The sequence below is a fragment of the Lathamus discolor genome, chromosome Z, assembly GCF_037157495.1.
Source record: "Lathamus discolor isolate bLatDis1 chromosome Z, bLatDis1.hap1, whole genome shotgun sequence".
NCBI classification, from domain to species: Eukaryota; Metazoa; Chordata; class Aves; order Psittaciformes; family Psittacidae; genus Lathamus; species Lathamus discolor.
The window spans coordinates 97226644-97251418 of record NC_088909.1 but is presented as its reverse complement, the minus strand read 5'-3'; the positions used below and the strand labels follow the sequence as shown (position 1 = coordinate 97251418).

Genomic DNA, 24775 nt, shown 5'->3' with positions numbered 1-24775 from the left:
AACACTAACCTGTACGACCATATGAAGAGTTCACTCTGCTGCTAGGCTGATAACCCAGTATCTGAACACAGACACAGTAAAGGCAGTTCTCATCTGTGTGCTCCTGCAGTCCCGTATCCTCTGTACCTTCTAGAAACTGGGAGGCATCTGAACGGCTGGTATTCATTATTTCTGTAAGACTGATCTGCTGTCTGAGCATCTGAAAAGGGCTTTTGACAACATCACTTGTACCTGATGGAAGACCTGTAGATAAGCAATTAGACATCAGAAACAAAAAACCAAAACCCAGCAACCATTATTTCAATTAAATTTCCCCTTTTAAGCCTGGGAAAGGTATGTGTGTGTGAAGATTAGAAACTTTCGAATGATTAAGCTCCCAAGATTGTTAGCATTTGGTAAACAGGTACCACATTTTAATCTCAGTTTATCACATGTAAGGAACCATGGCAAAGGACATAATTCAACCTCCAAAAACACATACTGTACATACTTACTGTAAGATGATGTGTTGTAAGTCCTGAATTATGTCAGCATTAGTAATACCCATGTAACACTAATACATTACCAATTTTCGCAGTGTCAAACAAGATTAAGTACAACAATATACTAACGTTTAAACAACACATGCACCAATGAACACAGAAACAATTAAAAAATCCTGTAACTTAGTGCCTGTACTAGGAAGAAACTAGACTCAACAATGCAGAAACAGGATGAAGACACTTTAGTAACATGCTCTTCCCTAAACGGAAATACTAACAAATATAATTTTGAACAATTTTGAAACTTTGCAAGCTACAGAAACACATTTTCTGGAAAATCAGCTTTATATATTGCATCAACAACACACAAGGAAAAAAATGTCAGTAACGTATGTCTATTTGGGTGTTCAAAGTGTTTGTAGCACAGTTCCAGTTAACTAGGAGATAAGATAACAGCTATCGTATACAAATACACCACAAAAAGGTACAGCAAAGGAAAAAAAGCAGTACCTCCTGCATCAGGTGCAAAGACCTTAGCCCCATGATCATCAAATGGAGGTGTGGTTTTCTTCTGGAAATATGGAGTTTCCTTTACCTGGAATATTCAAGTGAAAATTAAAATTAGCATAGATGATAGCCATACATAAACGAAGAACAGATTTTATAACAAAATACAGTCTTGTCCATTTCTTACTTCAGGAAAAAGATCTGATTAGAGAAATTAAGAATGGGCACATGAGTACTAAAGGAAAGCCAATGAGAAAAACATACATTTGTGAATGAACATTTACTAAGCAAGGCTTACAAATAGTCAGTAAATGTTAAAACAGTGGTGACAGGCTGCAAGGAAACCTGTGACCCAAAAGTGGATACTAATGACCTGTCCATGATCACTCTATACCACTGGAGATATCAGGAGAGCAGTGCAAAATCACAGAGGACATCTAAAATGTTGTCAGTAAGATGTAGCACTGTCAAGACATAACTCTGCAGTAAGACTTAAGAGAGAAGAAACAATGCCACATAACATAAATATGCCAAAAAGACAGCGAAGGAGAAAAAGTAGTTATTTCATCAAAGGAGGCATGATGGACAATCTTGACTTTACTCTAGATTTACTAAATTTTGAGGTTACTAAGAAACTATTTGGGTTTGAAAGACAAAGACTAAGTAAACTAAAGGCAAGGAAGCCCATTGATTTACCTTTGACACAGACAACGCTCTGCTTTTGATAATTAACAGTATATTAAACCCTGTGATGCATGAATTTGAGATGGGAATGTGTTTTAACCATGCAGAAAGGTGGCAATTGGTAAGACATTTAAAATAATCTGTTTTAACCTAAATATATGCATGTATATACATAAGATTAAATAAAGACAATATAATTTACTGCTATGACTACATCAAACTAATATCGTCATGGTAGCAGGAAGTTTACTGTGGGATTATGCATATCACTTACCATTGACCAATGAACGTTTCAATTAGTTGTCTAAAGAGGTGCTAACAAATGTCCACAGACTATGTGGATTTTAGTACAAAAGCCGAAGTCAACTAAAGATCTTATGACATTATTTATGCTACCATTGTTTAACACTGTTCAACCCTGTCTGTGTTATTATTTGCCCAATACAAAACAAACAATTTTCTGTAAACTGGGTTAGAAACTCTTGTTCTCCAAAATGCTTGGAATATACTTGGAAGGACCACATCCATTTTCCCCCATTTCCCTAGATGTAATCTATTCTGATGAAAATGCAACAGTTGACTACCTTTCAGTATGAAAATGCAAATAACCCCAGTAAATTACCACATACATACCTGAAATATTTCATTGATATCCACTGGGAGAGCAAGGCCAATGTAATCATCAGAGCTACCATACGTAGCATTAGAAACCATCGAGCGAACAGAAGAGGAACGCTGAAGTGTGTTTTGGTTAATAGGACTTAACAGATCTTCTTTATCTAATGAAGCGTAACTTAAAGCTTTCATGAACCTGCAACATTGAAATAACAACTCACAATCCAGGTACATTTCTCATTCTGGCACATTAGAAGGACTGCTGACACAATGACTGTTCTCACCTTCCCACTGCAGAACCCAGAGCTTGTTACTCTGACAAATTACAACTGTAGGCTCATTGCTTTTTTCTGTCTTGTACTGTATTGCATAGTTTGCCAGTTTCTCGGACAAGTACTTTTTCTTCTAAAGTGTTAGAACAAGGACTTGCAAAATGGCAGGATGAAACTTTTGCTTAAGGGGCTGCCAACCCTGCGAAACCACAAATCTTCAACTTCCTAGGCTTCAAAGATTTACAGCCCAGACACAGTCAGTAAATATTGAAACTGCTAACTGCCATATTCGGAAATGTACCTATTCACTGAGCCTATCTCCCCTGGATACTCAGAAACTCCAAGCTGAGCAGGCACATCCTTCAAATGCAAAGCTTGAGCTTGCTACAGTACCGGCAATGCACACAAGGAACTTTTTTCCTATACTCAAAGCTACCACCTATTAGGTCACCTAATGGAGGAAGAACTGGCTCAGGGTGAATGTGCAAAGGACAAACTTGAACCTGCGCAGTGAGCAGAGCTGACTGTGACAAGCAGCCCTCAGAGCAAAGAAAGAAACAGGTTAGGAAAACGGGATAGGAGAGAGGATGCTGAAGTCCTCAGTGCTGATCAGAGTCCTGATGATGGAAGTTTCTCACTGGACCATCTGTCATTTCACTTCTTGCTAAAGATAAAAACAGTAAATGTTTTCTGCCAATCAACCTATGTAGATGGTCTATGTCCACTGAGTTAAAGCTTCCTAGTAAAGAGACACACCTCTAGAACAGTAAATTTTAATTATTTTACTGTAAATTACTATAGACTAGGAGCTAAAGTACAGGAAGCGTTTGATTTCTTGACTTTCTGCTTTACAAGTAATTTTCTTTGGAAATAATTTTCTATTATCTTTTGGTTCAGATAGGCAATTAAAATGTTTTCTTATCTCTAAGAAGTTAACTGATTCATACTGAGATAAAAGTTACATTATCAAGGTTTGACCATGTAAGGTTCAAGAGATTATTATGCAATGAGAATGCACAGAACACAAGCTAGAGGATATCAATAGTTTTCTCGCTACTAAGCAATTCTGACCAATGTTAAAGACAGAAGAAGTGGACTTACTATATAAATCAAGCCATACTCCAAAACAGAAGGAAATGGCTTCAAGTTGGAGCAGGGAAGGTTTAGATTAGATTGGGCATTAGGGAAAATTTCTCCGCAGAAAGGGCTGTCAAGCATTGGAACAGGCTGTCCACAGAAGTGGTGGAGTCACCACCCCTGGAGGTATTTAAATGTCATGTAGATGTTTACTTAGGGACATTATTTAGCAATGGACTTGGCAGTATTAGATTTATGGCTGGACTTGAGGATCTTAAGGGTCTATGATACCAAAATTACCCCTAAAATTACCAATGACATTAGTTATTTCATAATAAAATATTCTACAATTACTCTCAGCATAAAATTAAAGATAGAAGCATTAATCCTAAAATTTGCCCCTGCTTTTCCTGGAAAAGTTAACAGATGTATCATTAGTAGTGATAAACACTGGTAAGTTTTTATGAAAGCATGTCAGCAGATGTAGGGTGAGAGCCACCATCAGGATTCATGATACACACATCAAAATTTTAGCTGGTCTTTAAAGACAAAGGCGGGAAATGTAGCCTCACAAAATAAATTATGCAAAGAACAACTAGAAACATAATAAAACACCCCAATTTACAGCTGCTACGTACTATGACACATAATTTTCTCAATGAAGTATGAATCAAAGAAATTTTTCTGAAGACTGACACAAAAATAAGCTTGGCAGAGAAAAAGGACATAATATTTCCTTCCAATTTATTACTTTAATAGCAGAGAGGGACAACATTTAGCTGGAAGTAGTAACATACTCTGAAATTAAAAGAACCATAATTATTCAGTGCAGACACAGCTGTAACCAATACATGTAACACAGGTACTAGCTATATCATAGTCTTGCCAATCAGTTATCTAAGTTACCAACACAATTGGACAATCTCTTGTAATATGCATCTGTGTAATTTTTTCTTCTCTGAGATATGAGCACTCCAGCTGTTTCAGTTCAACATTAAGACTGGTCAGCTCAAATCCCTGAGCCTACCTAATGATAAGAGACCATAAACAGCTGAACACCAGGAATACTGTTATTGTCACATTGCATGCAGTCTCAGGATGAAAGCCCACTGCAGGAAGGCTGCTTTGCATATCAAAGGCATGACTGCAAGGAATGGTACAACATTACTAAGGCCACAACAGAACCTGTACTACCACTGAAATGACACCAGTTTGTTCCTGCATTTGCACAGGAAGCCAGTGACAAAAGCAAGAAAATGCACTTCTGATTTCCAGGATAATGCAGCTTAACTACTGAATCATCCTTAATTTAAGCAGCACACTCAGTCTAGTTCTAACTGACCCAAGGGAAAAATACTTATCTTTTATACCATCTATGCAGAATCATGTGAAAACATCAACAAAGGAATGTTGCTCTTAACGAGGACAAAAATGCTTAGCAATAAACAGGCACTTATATGCACTCAGCTGGATATGTGGAGTGCAGTTCAGGGACTTGATGTTCTGTGCAGTAAGCAGATGACTTATGTACTGATAGCTTCTCCCCCTTCTCTCACCTGAGAGGATCTTTAGCCAACAGCTGAGATATAAAGTATCTTTTCCCTCTCAATAGCAATGTGAAAATCCAATGCACCAGCCAAAAGAGAATTTGAAAGGAAAAATCTAGTAGAAGAGTTTTAGAGAGAAAGCTGTTAAGCACTGACTGCAGTTGCTGGGAACAGTGTCAATGTCATGAGCTAGGTAGCTTATGTAACTCTCCAATTTGTCTTCAGAACATCTAATATTACTCAAAAAGGTGACACTGCCATCTAAAAATAAACGCTATGAGTAAAATCTTTGCTTTGTTGTAGCTAAGAAGCCAAACTGACATTTCTGTCAGTGGTACCAGTATCTCATCACTCGCCTCAGCATCACAGTGAACACACATATAGCATACTGGCAGGAGGCCGTGTCCTAAAACCTCACCAAATGGCATTGAGAAAATTCTCATCTGCAATATGGCTCATGCAGTATAGTCAAAGCCATTTTGTGTGACTGCAACTTCAGTAATGTTAGCAGTGTGAGGGCATTTAGATATTAAAAAATTAAACAGGAAGCCAATGTAATAAAAGGAAACACTTTGCCATTAACAGCACTGAAAGGGCTGAGCACAGCTGTGAAAGCTGGGCTTCTCTGATGGCACATACAGAGTTGAGAATTCTCATTGTATTATTCTCCTAGTATTGATACTATTTCCAGTGAAGTTATGAATCATCCTGCAACAACTGTCACTTTTAGGTGAAGTTGGAAAAAAAAAAACAAACAACCAAGGTACTAGAAAGACACTTTTCCCATTTAATTGCCCTTACACCTCTGAAGTAAGGAGCACATTATAATCTCTTACCGGCTTGGGGTTAGCCGAGAATCCAGGCTGCCAGACTTCATGGTGATAGTGTCAGTAAACAGCACGTCCTTTGCTGGAGATGCCAGGGCTTCCGAGTGAGACAGTGAAGGATGCATCCGCTGCTGTTGTAAGCGTTTTAGTGTAGCATAGCCAAAGGCATCTCGAGAACTTGTGTAGCTAAAATTATAGTCAGCAAGACTTTTTATTGTAGCAAGAGAAGGAGCTTTAAGAGACTGGGCTCTTCGAGGAAGTGTATGAGAAGAGCCTGGTGGCACCAGAGATACAGAGTTGGACTTTGAGAGAGGCAGGTGGTTAGACTGTGGTGTTGAACAGAGACTTGGTTTAACTGTTTTTGTGCTTACCACAGTACTCAGACTTCCACAGTCAGTATCTACATTTGTAGTGTCCACACCTACAGTCTCTCTTGAAGGGCTAGAGCTCATTGAGCTTATGCCACTTGTTGTGGTATCTGTATTAAAACTTAAGCTACGACTCTTGAAATGTGTTTGTGTAGTACCATCTCCTATTAGCTTTTCTCTGCTTGTGTTTTCACGGTGAATTTCATTTCCAAGACCTTTTGGCAGCTTCAGATCATTTTCTCCAATACTTGGGGTACTATCAGTGTCTTCCATGTGCTTACTTCCAACAAAAGAGGTTTCTAATCGTAAAGTCTGTATTTTAGGAACTCGGAAAACAGGGTTTAATTCTTCCCCAGCAGGAAACTCTATGCTACCAGAAGGTTCTGTTACTGTACGATTTCGCCTCAGGACTGATTTACTGTCAGATGATGCCAGCTTTCCTGCTTTTGGATCACTGCTACTTCTGTGTTTTTTATTAGGGAGAGTAAGAGAGTTTAGAATGCGGTTTTTCACAAGCCTACTAGAAGAAAAAAAAGGAAAGGGACTACGGTCTTTGTCCTTTGAAGGTCCAGGTCTGTCATAAAATATTTGTTCTGCATCTTCAGTAATATCTAGGAAGAATGTGCTAGTGGAAGTACTACCAAAACGGTCATCCTCCATGATAAACATACCTGAAATTATAAGAGACTTTGTCACTGGAAGTGGACATGTCTTTGCAACTACGATGCAAAAAAGTAAGCAGTTTACAAAACCTACAGTGGCAGACTGACTTACTGCAATTTTAATTTAACATTTTGTTAACTCAGTGTAAAGCACGTATGTTGAGGAGTACCTGAGCTGAAGATCTCGCCGCTTCAAAAGGAAAGCCACAGTACCTTACTTCAGTGCAAATATCCAGCTACTAGGGTTACAGTCAATGTGCTTCTTTCATGGTATCTAAACATGCTTTACATTCTAAATATCCATAGCAAAATTAAATTGCATTAGATACTCAAAATATACAAGAGTTTAAATACACTAATATTCTGTGTGCACGCATACACACAGAGAATGTATTTATATTCTAGAATATTCCTTTGAGGACAACCAGGTAAACTTTTTACAAAAGCATGGAGATTTCTGCAGAGTATTACAGTACGCTGTCATGACTGGACATAAAATCTAGTAACTTAGCCTATGCTAGAATTTCTTATTTCTATATCAAATGTAAACCTAAGACTTCCTTCTCACTTGCGTACATCTCTCTGAATGACATAAAATTCCCTCCCCTTGCTTGCATTCTCTTTGCAATACCAACTTTGTACTATTTGCCTGAATCTCACCATGCCAAAGTGTTGGTAAGAATACCAAAATGCTGTTTTATGGTGGGGTTTTTTTTGTTGTTGTCTCTTTGTTTTGTTGTTACTTACTTGAAGGGGCAGATTCGCTTTCACTGTTGTGCCTAGAACTGGTGGACTCAGAGTTCAAGCTAAGAGTGCTGGGTATAGAAGAAAGTTCATTGCAGAGCTGCTCCATATCATCAGGGACCACTGGCCAAGGCTGTCTACGACTATGTCTCACTGCATCCCAGTTGTGATGCTTCAAAATGTCACATCCTTGTTTAGTTTTGGCTATTAGACCAAGCACGTAGACACAGGTTCTGTATTTAATGCATACATAGGAGGGGGGAAAAAAAAAAAGGCAACAATAATAGTATCTAATTTAACTAAATTTGTTCTCTTTTGAAAGGAAACAGTTTCAAAACAACTCTGCAGAAACTCCACAGAAGTGCCAAGTAGCTTTTTGTTCGTTTTTGTTTGTAATTCAACTGAAGTTTAAGAAATGCATTAAAATATCTGAGAACAATACACTATTCAAAAATAAAAATTTATTATTACAAGAGCCTGATTACATGAAGTAGAAGTACCTATTTTTATTTTTTAAATAAAGGACAAACACTAATGCAGCAGCAATATAAGGCAAAATACCATCTATTCATCATGTAAAGATTCAAAAAAGTTATAGAATAAAGATGCTGGAATAATAAATTGATTCCTACAGAGATACAAGGAATATTTAATTTTTTTTAAAAAGTAATATCTTTTTTTCATGAGTTTCATTTACTGCATGTTCTTTCAGACCTCCTAGAGAAATTCACAACTGATACTCTGTTATCAATGTTCAATGATCAATATCTTATTTCCAAGTAAGTGCAAAACTATATTCATATAAATTAGGTAGGACTATTTGAAAACCTATGGCAGTTGCCATCTGAAAATTTTATATAAGAATCAGATACACGTACCCTCTAACAGAGAGAACTTCACAATGTTGGGCAAGTGCCATTATATCAGGAATTACATTCTCCTCTTGAAGCAAGTTAAGACCCCAATTTGATGATCCAATATTGCCCTGCAATAAAAGTTTGTCAAGTAAGGTTTGATTCTGACATGATCTGCAGTACTACCAGTATAAAGCTTTTGTCATTTTTCTTTGTTGATAGCATAGTTTCAAGCTCTAGCTTCTTAAAGCAATTAGAGATTTGAGCAACATTTTTGGCATTTCCTAGTCCTCCAAATCCAAAAAAGGGCTTATCACACTATTAACTACTATGTATTCCTCATTTTACCAATTCTACTACAACCAGAAGTATGATCTTGGTTTACTCATTTTACATCCCACTTACACTGACATTTTATTACATACCTACAATATTTTTCACTAACAGCCACGTTGGCAAATGTTCCAAAATAAACTTTGGGGAAGACAGGAAAGATGCAGATGAACAGTTGACATTGCAAAGCAAATTTAGAAGTGTAGCTTGGATAGACAAAGACAATAGGTTTTTGCCTGTCCTGAGCATCAAGAGTGTCATGGCCTTATATATTCACATGCATCAGTGGCAGCCAGCTCTTTCAGAAACACTGCATTTTGGACCACTACAGTACATACATTAAAATCAGACCAGAGCAGCTTGGAACTACTGATTCCGTACATATATTGATGCTACATCTTTTTTACTTGTTAAAAAAGTGAAAAAACAAACAAACAAAAAACGTGAATACTGAAAAACAGAACAAAAGGTGCAGTAAACCATTTTCAACTAAAAGTTCAGTCAGGGTACAGAGAGAACCAACTTGGAAAAAAAATAAAATTACACATTTTATGACAAAAGCCCTAATTAATGATTTTATGAGATTTTGCTAATTATTTCAGAATCAAGAGTCATGACAAAACTCAAACAACTGCAAGAAGTTTGTAAATCTGTTACTAACCAAGGCCCAAAGGGCTGCTTTCAGCTGCTTAATTCCTTCCCACTTATCCAGCATTGGGGAACGAACAGTGTAACTCAGATCTGTAACAATACTCTGAAGAGAAAAACAGAAGAAAAAAAACATCAGCTGAAAATGAAAGCAAGACCTCAGTCAAACAGGTTCTCTTGCATTTTTAATAAAAGGTAAAGCACTAATTTAAAGTATGCACCCTAAAATGTACAGTTCTAGAATAATAAGCATAAATTAACAGGGTAATGCAAGTAGAAAATTTTAATGTCACCACTGATTTCTTAATCTGTTATCTTTATAAAAACTGAATTAACTTTATGCAGAAGATGCCCTGGGTTCAGCAGTAGCAGTGATTTTTCTCCTTCTTAGTAGCTGGCGCAGTGCTGTGTTTTTGACTAACAGCCTGGCAACAGAGCTGGTAACACTGATGTTTTTAGTTGGTGCTCAGTAATGTTTACTCTGACAAAGGACTTTCTGAGTCTCATGCTCTGCCAGGGAGGAGGGGAAGCTGAGGGGAAGCTGAGAGGAAGCAGAGACAGGACACCTGACCCAAACTATCTAAAGGGGTATTCCGTACCACAGCACGTCATGCCCGGTATATAAGCTGGGGGCAGTTACCCGGAAGGGCTAGATCTCTGCTGGGGTTGGGCTGGGTATTCAGTCAGTGGGTGGTGAGCTGTTGTATTCTCTCCCCTTGTTATTTCCCTTATGCTTATTATTACTGGTGGTAGCAGTAGGGTTTTGTGTTATACCTTAGTTACTTGACTGTTCTTATCTCAGTCCATCAGAGTTACATTCTTTTGATTCTCATTTTCATTTTTGTATGCGTAAAAGGACAGGCACAGTTTTACTTGTTAGAATACAATTCACTCACACACCAGCTGAAAATGCATTTATTCTAAGATTTTGCTAGCCATTTTAAGGAAAATGTTGCAAGGTATTTCTCTAGTATTTCAGTTTCAGGGAGAAATTCTACATGAGACTAGATGTCAAAGACTGTCTTCACAATTTTTTGGCCCCACATAACACATTCATAACCAAATTATTTTGCAATGACTGTCTAAATGACATATTTTTTTAAAACATTCTAAATAGGTTACAGTACTCTTTAAAGTCATTAATGTTATAAATAGTTATTATCCCCACCTGAGACTCCAATAAATGGCAGCCTGTTTTATGGTGCACCAGTTGGCCATAAAGGTGAACTGGCAGATAGACGTGCGGTCGCTGTAATCTGGAAGAAAGAAATCAGATGCTTTTCCAGGAATTCTGACATTTTATTTTAAAATAAATTACACTGCAGTGTAATGCAGTGACTCACTCTTGAGCTTTTTGAGACCAAGGGGATTCTTTTGCAGAATTCAGAAAAGAATAGAAGAGAGTATTTCAGTTGGAAGGGATCTACAATTATCATCTAGTTTAACTTCAGAGCAAGAACAACTTCAACTTCAACCCTGCTTCTGGGCTGACCAAAAGTTAAAGCCTGTTCTTAAGGGCATTGTCCAAATGACTCTTAAACACCAACAAGATTGGAGCATCAACCACCTCTTTAGGGAAGCCTGTTTCTGGAGTTTGACCACCCTCTGGGTAAAGAAATGCCTCCTGATGTGCAGTTTAAACCTCTCCTGGTGCAGCTTTGAACCACTCCCATGTGTCTTGTCACTGGGTACCAAGGGAGCAGGGCTCAGCACCTCCCTCTCCACTTCCCCTCCTCAGGAAGCTGTAAGAAACCAAAGAGGTCACCCCTCAGCCTCCTTCCCTCCAAACCAGGCAAGCCCAGAGGCCTCTGTCACTCCTCACAGGACCTTCCTTCCAGCCCTGTCACCAGCACTGTTGCAACCTCTGGACACATTCAAGGACCTTCACACCCTTCTTAAATGGTGGGTCCCAGCACTGCCCACAGTGCTCCAGGTAAGGCTGCACCCATGCTGAATAAAGCAGCAGAATCACCTCTGCTGACCGGCTGTTGATGCTGTGTCTGATGCACCTCAGGACAGGGTCTGTCCTCTTGGGGAAGGCTGCTGACTCACACAGAGCCTGCTGCTGAGCAGAACTCCCACATCCCTTCCTTCAGGGCTGCTCTTCAGTCACTCCTCTTCCAGTCTAAACTTGTGCCTCGCATTACTCAGTCCTAGGTGCAGAATCTTTTGGATTTGCTAAATTTCACCCTGATCATGGCTGTCCAATGCTTCCATCTATCTAGATCCCTCCTGCAAGGCCTCCTGTCCTTCAAGAAGGTGAATAGCACTTCCAAATCTGGTATCTTCAACAAACCTGATAATGGATTGCATTTGACTCCTGCACCCAAATCACTGATAAATATATTGAAAGGAGCTGCCCCTAAAGTCCAGCCCTGAGAAGCACAGCTGGTGACCGGCCACAAGTCAGATGTAGCCCTACTTACTATAACCATTTAAGATCTGTCTTTCAGCCAGTTCTTTGTCCAGCATACTGTGAACTCACTCCTCCCACAGTCAGACAGTTTGTCCAGCAGAATGCTGTTAGGGACAATATAAAAAGCCCTACTAAAATACAAAAAACCTACATCTACTGGCTTTCCCACCATCCACTAGGTGGATGACCTTATTATACAAGAATATCAAATAATCTCCCTTTGTGAACCTGTGCTGTGCTTGATGATTGCCTTGTTCTTTAAATGCCTTTCAAAATTACCTAGCGTGATATTCATAATTCTTCCAGCAACTGAGGTTAGAGTAACAGGTCTGTAGTTTCCTGGGTCTTCCCTTGCCCTTCTTGTAAACTGGAGTTAACACTGGCTAGCCTCCAGTCAGCAGGGATCTTCCCCAACTCCCAAGACCTTTGATAGATGATCAAGAAGGGTCTTGCCATAACATCTGCTAGACCCTATTGATATGTGCACATTCAGCTGATGCAGCTAGTCCCTTACAATTTCAGTGTGCACAAATGGAAAGTGGCTGATCCCATACTTGTGATCCTCTGACTCAGAGGACCCGGCAGCCCAAGATCAATCAATGTTATTAAAGATTGAGGGAAAAAAGCATTGAATGCCTCCACTTTTATTTCATCCCTATTTATCAGGTGACCATCTTAAACAAGTATTGATACAATGTTTCATTTAGACGTCCTCTTTCTATTAAAATATTTAAACCCCTTCTTATCTGACACAATACCGGCCAAATTTTAATTCTAATTGAACTCTGGCCCTTCTCGCCTTCTCCCTGAATACAAGAACTACAACTATATAATTTTCCTGTGAAGCCTGACCTCACTTACAGAGATAGCACAATTTCTTTTCCCTCTTAAGCTCCACAAATAACTATCAGAAATTTATCCTAAATGCCCATGGAGTAACTCAACAGTGCTAACATCCTGGCTGAACAATCAGTAGTAGACACCCATTACAACACCTCCTTTGTTTTCCATCCCCTTAATCCTCACCTAGATGCTCTCAAACACATCACTAACTCTAAGCACTGTATATTCAAACCTTTCCCTTACACACAAGGTAACACCTCCACCTTGCCTGCCCTGCCTGGCCTTCCTGAACAGCCTATAGCCCTCCATCCCAGTACTCCAACTATGAGACTCATTCCACCAAGTCTCGCTAAGACCAATGGTATCATAGCTCTGCAGACTGACCAACACTTCCAGTTCATCCTATTTGTTTCTCATACAGCATGCACTGGTGTACAAGCATTTCAGATATGCTCCTGAACTACCTGTGCTCCCAGGAGCAGTGTAAATGTTCCCATTAGGCTTTCCCGTCCTCAAGTGATGCTATATCAACCCCTGGCTTACCTACTGCAATCCTCTTGCTATACCCCACCCACCCAGTTTAAAGCTCTCTCAGTCAGTCCCATCAGCTTATGCCCGAAGACACATTTTCCAAGATTTACCTTTGGTTGCTCCGACGAACATAGTTATCACCATCAACAGGTTTGCGGTATGTTGTAAGTGCTTCATTTAGCTGTTCTTCAATCAATTCAACATACTTTAAGTTATATTCCTAAAACAAGACATAGGTTGATGCAATACATTTAGTGGCTTATGTTTTTTATAGTACAGTAACTTATAAGGAAGGAATAATTGGAAGTCCTCCTTAAAGGAAGGCTGAATTTTTTTTTTATGATCTGAAGGTCAGGCTCATCCAAATTACTGCTCTTCATATATACTATGAGTTTGCAGAGTTGACAATTCATACCATGACTATTTTTGTCAATTTGTTAAAAAACGAAGTAAAGAAGGAAATACTTCACATCTGACTTTAACCTGAAGAATCCCAACAGACCATCATGCATTTCAGTATTCCTACAAAAGTGCCAGCTTATAAACTAGTAAAAAAAGTGCCAGCAGGAATGAGACCAAGCACTTATAGTCAATTGTGAAAACAAAATAATGCATGGAGAGTTTTATTCCATTAATGACAATGATACATTTTTCTTAATGGCCTTGTGTTCTTATTCACTTCCTAACAGCATAACCTAATTCTGTCTTCATGAGCTCTAGATTTAACTTTAGCAATAACCAGAGAGAACAGGTATCTTGAAGGGTAGTATTTCTGTACATACTTCTCTAGGTAAGACCTTAACATAACAATCATTTAGAAAGTCACTAAACTCCTGAAATATTTCTTCCTGAAAATTTTTGCTGAAATATCCAAATTATATAAAAGGCCTGGAAAATTAAAAGCAAGCATGTCCAAAGGAGCTTTGGAACTGTTAAGTCCCTGTCAACCTTCTTCAGCAAAATCATTGTCATTGAGGCAATAAATATATGGGCATTAGCAATACAGCATTTTAAAGAATCTGTGACCTTAACCTGCATATTCACACTATTCCTCCTATTATCAAGCACACTTTTTATCCTTAGCATTACCTTTTGCCACTTTTCCATTTGTTTTGTTACATAACCTCTTTCATTTAAGTATGAAAACCCCTTTGGGATGGACAGAAATCTGCAAAGTAACATCAGACAGTTAATACTTCAGTAAAATCACATAATTTTAATAAAAAACACTTACTTGTTTCCACAATGTAAAGTCAAAGAGCATATTCAACATTTACCTTAGAAGTAGAAGCAAACCCTTGTCTCCAAGATGAGAAAGAGCTGGTTTCATTTGGATAAGGGCATGAAGATTGGCCTAAAAATGCATAAGGAGCATCAGAGCATTACATTAATTCTGAAAACTACAACGATCTGCCAGCAAATCGGCAAGATATTTTTTACAAAAGGAAGTATCAAATAGCTCCAGCCTCCTCCTTATACTATCTACTTCAGGTACTACACATTTTGTCAATTAAATATGTATCAAAACAGCTGAATTAGCCTGAATTAATATTTTAAGTTAGGCATAATCCAGAAATCTGTATTTTCTTGTCATTAATACTGCAGCATTTTCAGCAAGGCTTTTCAGCAATAGTTCTACATTTTCAAGCATACATAGTTCAAGCATTTTCAGCAATAGTTCTACAAACTATTATGAAGTTTATCAATGACAATCAAAAAAGGAAACCATCAGTAGCTTCTTGCATACTTTTACTTTGCTACTGAGGAAACGGGTGGGGGACAGCTTACGGGGTAGTGTACCAAAAAGAGGTTGAAAAGAGAAAAGATGCTCACCTTGTCTTCACATGCCTCATCTAGAATATCAAGTGCCTCAGAAGAAATAGTTTTATTTTTATCATGTAACTGGGTCACCAGTAACTCAATCCCCCAGTTGCTGAAGAACTCTACATTCGCTCTCAGTAACACTCTTAAGTGTTTTGTGGCATACAACCTGCAGCTCTGCAAAAGTAGAGAAAATGCTTCCTTTAACAGAAAAAAAACAGCTAATGTAATTAATGATTTATCAGTTTTTAAAATACATTTCAATGACTGCATTTTACAGCAAGTAGCTGTGATGCACACCTGTAGTGAAACTACAGTCTCTCAGAGAGCTGTTTCTGTCTTAACAAATGTGAAATTCGAGTCTGAGATCACAAGTAAACTGTTCGCTGCAAGTCTCCTCAGAAATTCCGTATCAATTAGTCATTCACTGTGATAGCAACACATGAAGTAATCAGAATTAGCAGGAAAAATACCCTGTAAATGGTCAGTTAAATTGTATACTCTTTCATTTACACAATGCTTTGCAAAAACGCTAACAAGCATATACAAGAATCTCTGGGGATGTTTTACTTTTTTTCCTAAAAGCATTTGATCTTCAAAATGCCTCCAAAACCTTCTAAATAGAAAGTGTTGCTTTCTGTAGTAAGACAGTTCCATAGCACTTGGTTTACTAGTATGAATTTCTCCAAGTGACAGCAGAACAGTTCCTGTATTGCTGTTCAAAACTTACTGAATAAACAGCATGAACTGATCAACACCATTTTCTGTTAGAAAAAATACAAATAAAATAGACACAAATAGGCTTAATCGCAAGAATCTGCAGTGCTCTGGAGTAAGCACAGAACAAACCTCACAATGTATGTTTCTAAGAAAGGTGTCATCTATGCTGAGACAAACATAGCTGGTAGAAAACAGTATCAGATGTCCAAATCTTATCTTCAGTTCCTATACCTTTAAGGCTATGACAGATAACCAAGTAAATTTCTTAGATGTTAAAATATAACTGATCTATGCTGGGATGCATGTGAGTACCTGTACTGCAAGAGACAGGTGAACTAATCCAGGCTGGACACTTGAAAGAAAATGAGAGCGGAAAATGTGAATGTGCATAGTTAATTTCCAAAACTTTGTCTCATTATTTCAACTCAAATATCACGTGCACATTTCCACATATTCAATATACAGAGGCTTATTTTTTGGAAGAGAGAAAGAAATAACATACCACATGTATCAAGAAAGACTGTGGAACAGTCATTTGCAACTCTGACCTAGGCTGCACAACCACATTGAAATGGCTTGCATTCCATTAGTGGTACACTTTGAACTTGGAATAAACAACTAGCAGCATAATTATTAAAAGAAGAGAACAACAGCTATTATGCTGAAATGATCACTTGGTAAGTTAAGCTTACAGAATAACACAGTAATATAAAAGCAGAATTCAGTGTTACATACTTCAAGTGTTAACATCTGTCCAGAATGAATCTTTATTACTGCTGCAACTATACAAGTATGATACAGAGAACAAAAGATCACAATATTCACTTCTTGTAACATAATTCCTAAACAGGAATTAACCAAAATAGCTATCACAGAATTAAAACTATTATTTTCTGTTTGGAGGAAGAAAAGAGAAACTCATGACTCTGATGTGACAATAAAATGGCAAGTAAAATTCACTGCAAATATATTCGAAACAATGAGCGAAGGTGAAAAAATAATCCCAGCTTTATGCATACAATGGGCTCTGAGTCTCTGTTTGAATGGCTGAATTCCATACGCACAAATACAATGTATGGTGTGAAGTTCACAGCAAACTGAAAAGCTGCATGAGCAGGAGTTTCATTTCTCTGAACACAAAAGTAAAAACCTTTCTTGATATATAACCGCTTAAAATTAAAGTCATACACCTTGAATAACAAAATAAACATCTAGTGGCAAATAATGCTGGCACATAAATAGAATCAGACTCACATCAGTAGCTGCTGTCAGGATTTTAGAAAGGATGACTCTTGCTAACCCATCTCTGCTGTAATCCAAACTAGAAACAGTCAGTTTTAACAAGTGATCCTGGTTCTTCAAAGAACAAAGATTAAGAAGACTGGGGGGAGAAGAGGTGGAAATGGAGAGAGAGAATAAAAAAAAAAATTAGTATTTGAACCCACTCCAACTGATTTATTTCAATAATGAATTTAAACTTAAGTACTCTGAATTAAACTTTAATTTCTATGCATAATACAAAGTAAGTTCTCATATGACCTGCTACATCTGTGAGAGTCAAATGGGGACCAGATAATGCATTGAACTGCAAATGGGAAAACCCCCAAATGAACACCTTTTTTATAACTGCTGAGCAATAATTTTGTCTGCGTTCTTTAATTAGTGACTTTGAGCACGAAAAACAGTGCTCGCGAAGCTCTGTGAGGAATTCCTCATTGTAAAGGATTCTCCACTATTCTAGCTTGTCATAAGGTTAATACTATTAACTGTCTACATTTTACTGTAAACTAGGTTTTCTTACACTAGTAGAAAAACCAGAGTACATCAATAGACCTTAGTTTATTTGGACCTGAATAAAATTTTAACTTCACAGCTTCACTCAAAGATATTAGTCTGAATTTGAGGTACAACATGCATCATGGCATTTCACAAACGATATGATACCTGCCAGTTTTTAGTGGTGTGTGGGTTTTGCTGGTTTGTTTGGTTTTGTTTCCCCTCCTCCCCCCATCTTTTCAGTATGCTATCATCCTTCTTGATAGTTATTTCTGTCAGATGTGGAATTTTATGACAGATTCACAAAATCTGTCAGTAATGGCAGCCTAAAAGACTCCTCCTTAACAAAACCCAAACAAACAAGCAAACACTCTCCTGTGTCCCCCCCCAAAAAAAAACCACCCCAAAACAAAACCCCTAACACCCACAAACAAACAAAAAAATGCACAAAACCCCCCCAAACCAATGAATCCCTCCCCCCCCCACCCAATTGGGGATCTTTATTTTTCAGCTTTACAGATGATGGTGCTCATGCAGGTTATAATTTTCATTATACCCATCAGCACAGTTTAAACAGAATAAAAACACTCACCACTGAAATACATTGCATTTTTCAAGCATTTTCACTCCATGAGGATGACAAGAAAGAGTACCAAAAAACAGGAAGTAGTGCTGGCTAAGGGTATTCAGTAACCCATTATTTTGAAGACTACGCTCAGGTTTCATTCCAGATGAAGAGTTAAGCCAATGTACAATATCTTTAACCAAGTCCTCCAGGTAACCTTGTCCATCCTAATGGAACAAAGAAAATGCTATTTACTGGAACTCGGAGTCTCGTTACTGAAATCCATTATTTTCATTTTCTTAAAACGTACAAACACAATGCAGATACAAAACAGAAAGGCTGACTGGAAAACACAATTCAGACTAAAGAAAAATGTTAAAGGCAAATAAAAGGGCTTATGCTTGGAGACATTTCAGGACCAATTCTATTCTTTCCAGGGAAATGACTGTTCAATGAAATATTGCTGTGACCTGAGGCATACAAATTTTTTAGCACACAAGAAGAAAGGAGGTAGAGAAAGGAAGGATATACGTAGTAAAAACTGAAAGAACTCCAAAGCTTAAGTTGCATTCAATATAGCTGCATTTAATAAAACTTCTACTCATACACAATTGTCTTCCTCAGTATCCCATTTGGGTAATTTAAGAATCACAGAATCATAGAATAGTTAGGGTTGGAAAGGGCCTTAAGATATGTAGTTCTAACCCTCCTGCCATGGGCAGGGACACCTTGCACTAAACCATGCCACTCAAGGCTCTGTCCAGCCTGGCCTTGAACACTGACTGCCAGGGATGGATCTTCAGTTATGCTTCTTAATTACATTGTCCATTTTAACATCCTAAGTCTACAGAAGTCTTTACTGAGTTTTTTCCTCTAAGCGGCATAAAGCAGCACTACTCATTCTAAAGAGCTGAAAATTTCTTACCTCTTCTGATTCAAGAAGAAATTCAGTAAACTGACAACCCACCACAGTGAGCTGCTTAGCCTTGGCATACTCCAGATCCAGGTTGGCATACAATTTACTGCTAGGCTTGTAAAAATATAGCAATCTCCTTACAAACCTACAGAAAGTAAAAAAAGTTAGCTACTTTGCAGTATGACAAGGATAGGCTCACAGTACAAAATGATGCCGGCAGAAAAGGTACATTATCACTAAATTAGTTTATTGGAAATAAATTTTCAAACGTTATTAAAAAGAGTAGCAGGCAGCAGTAATGAGACTATCTAGACACAGCTTCAGAGATGCAAATGTACTACACATTATGAAGGGTTTTCCATGCCATGATTTAAAATAAGCAGAGGAACTAAAAATGCCTGTGTTCTTAGAACCCACAGCTTCCTTCTTCCCATGCTTGTAATTTACTTTGCTGCAGTTTAGCCTGTGGGGAATTTCAAAGACTATACTATCTTCACTTAAAAACAGCAAAAACAAGAATTTGTGACATGAATTTTCTTCACCTACTTTAGTTAATGCTACTGTGAAAAATACATTTTTGTGTTCTGTCACTAAAAGGCCATATTTGTTCTGCAACAGTATTTTCATTCAGCTCACTTTAGCATTTCTGTAAAATAACATACTGATTGCAAATGCAGACTCACTCAGACTTTTTGATATCATGGTATATATAGCTTGAGTTTTGCATTGCAGAAATAAATCTTCAGCAGAGAGCTTCCCCATACCAATTCTTTGTCAAAAAATAAACACACACTTGTGCTTAAAAATAACACAGAATGTTCTGTCTGAAGGTGGGTATGTTGAACATTAAGAAAACTTAAATAGAGCACTGAGCCTTTTGTTAAAAAAGTGAGAGTAAGCCACTATCCTAACTCCAAACACAGGACGAATTACAAAGGCAATCTGAGGGCTTCTTCAAATTTTGTCAAATGAAGTCTATTTTATTCTGGACTACTAGCAATAAATACGTTATACATATTAACTAACACATTTGTATGTGTGCCTATATGTGCATACTCGAATGTATATATATGCATGTATATGCATGTACACGTGTAGACACACACTGCATTAACTATATTCCTATAAAATGAACGCATCTCTATCAAAAGTATCTGGAACTTCACAAAAGTAGCAGAAGTAGCTTTCCATGCCTACAGAACTGAATTACTCTCCAAAGTAATTTCATCAAATAAATTTCTGAAATTCATGTTAAAAGGCACATTCAAACACTAATTATAGTAACACTATTACCATACACGCACAAAAGTAATAAAAATGCCTAAATGCCAACAGATATGAAAGGAACCAGAGCTGTACTTTATTTTCTCCAATGATCACAGATGCTTTCCTGCCATTAAGAGCAACTAGAAATAACTTCCTTTTAGTTTTTGACGAAAGCTGAATTATATGAATGTACAACTGTAGACCTATTGTGTCAAAATTTGTCACATGCTGACATTAAACAGTAACGTATTAAATATCAAAGAGGTAATACTTCAGGGTTTAAAATGAAAACAGGTGTTTGCAAAGCTGGTATGATTCTTGTTAAGAGAATAAACATATAAAGTATCTGTGCATAGAGAAGAAACTACTGAAGCTTAAAGTCCTATTTAAAGCAAATACTGCAACCTTACTATGTTAATTTTCTAGTTTGCTCTTTATCTAGAGATTAAGTTTTAGATACATGATATGCAAGAATAGTTTACTGCAATATTAAAACCCTTTTTTTTCAGATTTCTCTCTGAAAAGGAAGGCTAATTTTTACATACCTGTGTAATTGTTCATCTTTATAGTTCCTTAGATTTACATTTGGCCACTAGGAAAACAGCAAATAAAGCATTATATGAAACTTGCACATCAGTCCTTGGTTAGTCAAATTTTCTCATTACTATTAAAGTTATATTTACTAATAAATAGAAGCGTAAGCTTTCTTGCGCCTAATGGTACCTATAAAATCCCCTCATTTTATTCACAAACCCACATTTCCTGCCCTAAGAACTACATTTTTTTTTCTAGAGAAGGACACGGAATGTCAATCACATGCAATCTGTATATGGCCCCTATTCTAATGAAACCAGCAAACTATGAAAAGCTAATGAAAAATGAACAAGTTTTTCCAGTTTCTTCTCTGCAAATACAAAAACTGATCTGCATAACAGAGAAATATTTTTGTAGTAGTTTCACTATTATTCATTTTAAAATAATCACTGTTACAGTTCACTTAAATACTGCTTATTAAAATGGTATTTAAACTCTTCTGCTGGTATTTCACGAATGTTTTAAGAAGGATCACATGAAGCCATAATACTCTTTCCTGGACCTATTTTTTCTATTATATTTTCCTCTGGTTTTACAGCCATCGGCCATCTCTGTGGTTTCAGATCTATTTTTGTTCCTACTCGTAAGTATCTTCATAGAACGGAGGGAGAAAACCTGCACAAAACATTCTTCTTTCCTACCTAAGTCATACACTTCATTGAAGACATAAAACGCATTACTTAATGATTCGTAGAACTGACTACACTAGTAACAGTGCCAGATAAAGTATGAAGCTCTACTGCCAATGACAAAGTTACAATTCCTCCATACTGACCACTGCCACTTTTGCTGCTCTTTTAGCAGCTTAGACAGCAAGCTGAGTAAGTAAAAGAAGCAGTAAAGGACCACATGAGATGCAAGTAGTGGGGTTGTTAGAAAGCTGATGCTCCACAGCTGTCCACAGTCTGCGACAGAGACAAGAAGATCCACATGAGACAGCCAAGTCCAAACACTGGAATCTGGATCCTTCTCATTCGAAGACTAAATATGGACCACTCTGATAACATTATCTTAGTTTATGCTGGTGTGCATTTTAACAGAAACAGAAGTGGTTAGAATTAAACCAGAAAACACACAAATTTTTCCATTCTAAATGACAGAAGCCCCTGATTTTGAGACATTAGCAACAGTTTGACAGGACACTAGAAAATCTACTGCTGGAGAGGTCTGAGATAGCATGGAAACTGGCAGCTTGACTTAAATTTCAGGGAAAAAAAAAACCTAACACCTTAGTGGTCAACTACATAAAGCTTCCATAGTCCAAGTACTACTCTGATTAACTAGGAGCAAGATTCTGAAAAAGTTCCTTGATATCTTTAATACTGAATCAAAAGTAAGAAAAAAAAAATCTGATTAATCATCATAGATCTGTAGTAATCCTGTAAACTACAGTTAAAAGCCTCTGAAAAGTGAAATTTGGTAGCAAAGCTACCTTAATATACATATTCAGGTCTTTATACAAGACAGACTCTTGCTCTCTCAAGTCTCAGGGGTTGGGAAAAAGAGGAATGATAAATTATTAACAGAAATATTTAGTTTCTTTTACTGTTTTAATATAATATTATGATTGTCACCATTAACCCTTGATTGTCCTTTGACCATATTTGTAACAATAAAGAAGACAGTAAGAAAATGTTACTTGAGGTAACAATGGAAGTATGGCTTTGATCCACAGAATGACAGGAGCTGCTTTGATTTGAAAACTGTACTGAGTACTCACTCAGAAAGTATTTTGTTTAAAAGCTGTGCATTAAATATATTCAAGATAGTGCCCTCCCCGAGATATTTATTTTGTAGAAACAAGTTAATTTTATAGTAAACTCTATTATATAAGAATATTTGTATTAGTTCAAAACTTAGGAGACTGCATATGGAATTAATGTTAGAAAGTCAAAGCTCATATGTGAAATGCAGACTTCTTTCAATCAATTTCATGCAATTCATATCACACCCTTTTTAAGCTTACCTTCAGTATGGTCCCTATTAAATTCCAATTCCAGTCAAGATTCTCTTTATGATTGAGAACTTGGCTGTCTCGAAGATTGATTACAAGCGCTTCTTCTGTATCCTGGAATACAGACATGAAAAAACTCCAGCAAGTTTCCCTGCACCATTTTTTTCAATCTTGTCACGATATACTCACCAGTCGTGCAACAATCATTAAAAGGGGTATGCTCAACAGTAGTTTACATTTGAAAGTAAACTGCATGGCTATAATCTAATAGCAAGAGATCACAATTTGTCTCAAAAGGTTATCAAACCTTGGTGTAATTTCACTCCTCAGTTTCTAGAAATACAATATAGTAGCCACAAGTACCTAACACGACAAATTAAATAAATGAAATACTACAAAGAAATCGTGCAAATGACTCTGAATTAAACCAGAGGGAAGCTTGGGGGGGAGGATCTAAGTGTCCAAAATACGAAGCGAAATTCAGTTTGGAAAAATCAGTAATGGTAATACCTTCAGAATAAAGATGTCTTTCTGCACACGGTACTGATCCCTTTTTTGGTGTGTTGAGATGGCTTTCTGAATAATGTGATCTAAATGGAGGCTGTAAGGTTTAGGTCCTCTTTTCTTCATCTCATGAAAACGTTTCAAGCAGTTGAGTGCGGCACTTGCTCGTCTAATAGGAAAAATACCCTATGATTAGTACTTGGCAATTGTTATCCAACAGCACACCACTGCTGTATCTTGAACATAGCTCATGAAAAAAACCAACAATCTGAAGCAAATAAGAACACAATAATTTTCTTCATACAAGTCTTCATACATCCATAGGCGTCAGTCTTGTACTAAAATTATACAGAAAATTATCTTCCAGAATTTCTAGTACTGAGGAACCTATCACACTTCACAGAAGATATCGTAAAGCTTAAAGCATTGTGAGAAATCACAGTAGAAAACATTCTGCAGTAAAGAGTTGAGTGAGCTAACTGCAACTTCAACTAACAGTGTAATTCTTGTAAATTCTGTTGTTTATGAGTTTTGCCTGCCCCACGTTTTTTTCTTTTTTCCTTTTTGCCTTGGAGGGTGGCAAGAGCATAAGCAGTCTTTTCGTCTTTATATGTAAATAGTTCAGCAACAGCATGTAAGAAATTTTCCAGGAAAAGATAAGTAGTAATAGAAACAACAGTTGACAAGAACAGAAACAAACAGTAATTATAAAGTAGTGGTAGCAGAAAAGAAAACTGCTGAGCAAAATAAAATGAGGAATTCTAAAATGAGGAAGTAAATCTACCTTTCTTCCTTGTAAACAAAAATTCTCATAGGGGAGTTTATATTATTTCTATTATTTTCAAATAAAAATACCTTTAGATTTGGTCACTTATCCAAATTATTTAAACTTAACCCATAACAGGGCTTATGAATTTCCACAGTATGAAACAACACAGTGCTGACTAAAACCAAGGTGTGTGTGTCTCCCCCCCAAAGAAAATTCACTTCTACAAAATCACTTTCTTCCAACAAAACCAGGAAGTCTTACTACTCTATCAGGTATATCTACAAATGTCAAAATGGAAAAAAAAAAAAGGGGGGGGGGGGGGAGATAATCCAGAAATGTGTCCCATCTGCTCTTCATCATTCCTCTGATCCCACAACTTTGCTCAAGTGAAATCTCCTGTGGAGTTGCAGCTATGCCTTTTTTGAAAAATAACGGTGTTATCACCTATCAAAATCTTCTACTGACCTATAAGAAACTTTC

At 37.2% G+C, this 24775-nt stretch overlaps 1 protein-coding gene across 1 annotated transcript in view; it reads right to left on the bottom strand.

The window, feature by feature from the left end:
• The window catches only part of RICTOR (RPTOR independent companion of MTOR complex 2), a 78815-nt gene that overhangs the window by 6857 nt on the left and 47183 nt on the right, over nt 1-24775 (bottom strand). Inside the window, exons 17-34 of the mRNA XM_065663900.1 lie at nt 23533-23695; nt 23035-23136; nt 21020-21066; nt 19218-19353; nt 18320-18519; nt 17206-17332; nt 15244-15408; nt 14688-14764; nt 14500-14578; nt 13521-13630; nt 10789-10876; nt 9634-9726; nt 8664-8770; nt 7789-8018; nt 6021-7050; nt 2307-2484; nt 993-1077; nt 10-243 (exon numbers count right to left, since the gene is read on the bottom strand). Of these exons, the coding sequence (XP_065519972.1) occupies nt 10-243; nt 993-1077; nt 2307-2484; nt 6021-7050; nt 7789-8018; nt 8664-8770; nt 9634-9726; nt 10789-10876; nt 13521-13630; nt 14500-14578; nt 14688-14764; nt 15244-15408; nt 17206-17332; nt 18320-18519; nt 19218-19353; nt 21020-21066; nt 23035-23136; nt 23533-23695 (3251 nt within the window). The remainder of the gene's footprint in view (nt 1-9; nt 244-992; nt 1078-2306; nt 2485-6020; nt 7051-7788; nt 8019-8663; nt 8771-9633; nt 9727-10788; nt 10877-13520; nt 13631-14499; nt 14579-14687; nt 14765-15243; nt 15409-17205; nt 17333-18319; nt 18520-19217; nt 19354-21019; nt 21067-23034; nt 23137-23532; nt 23696-24775) is intronic.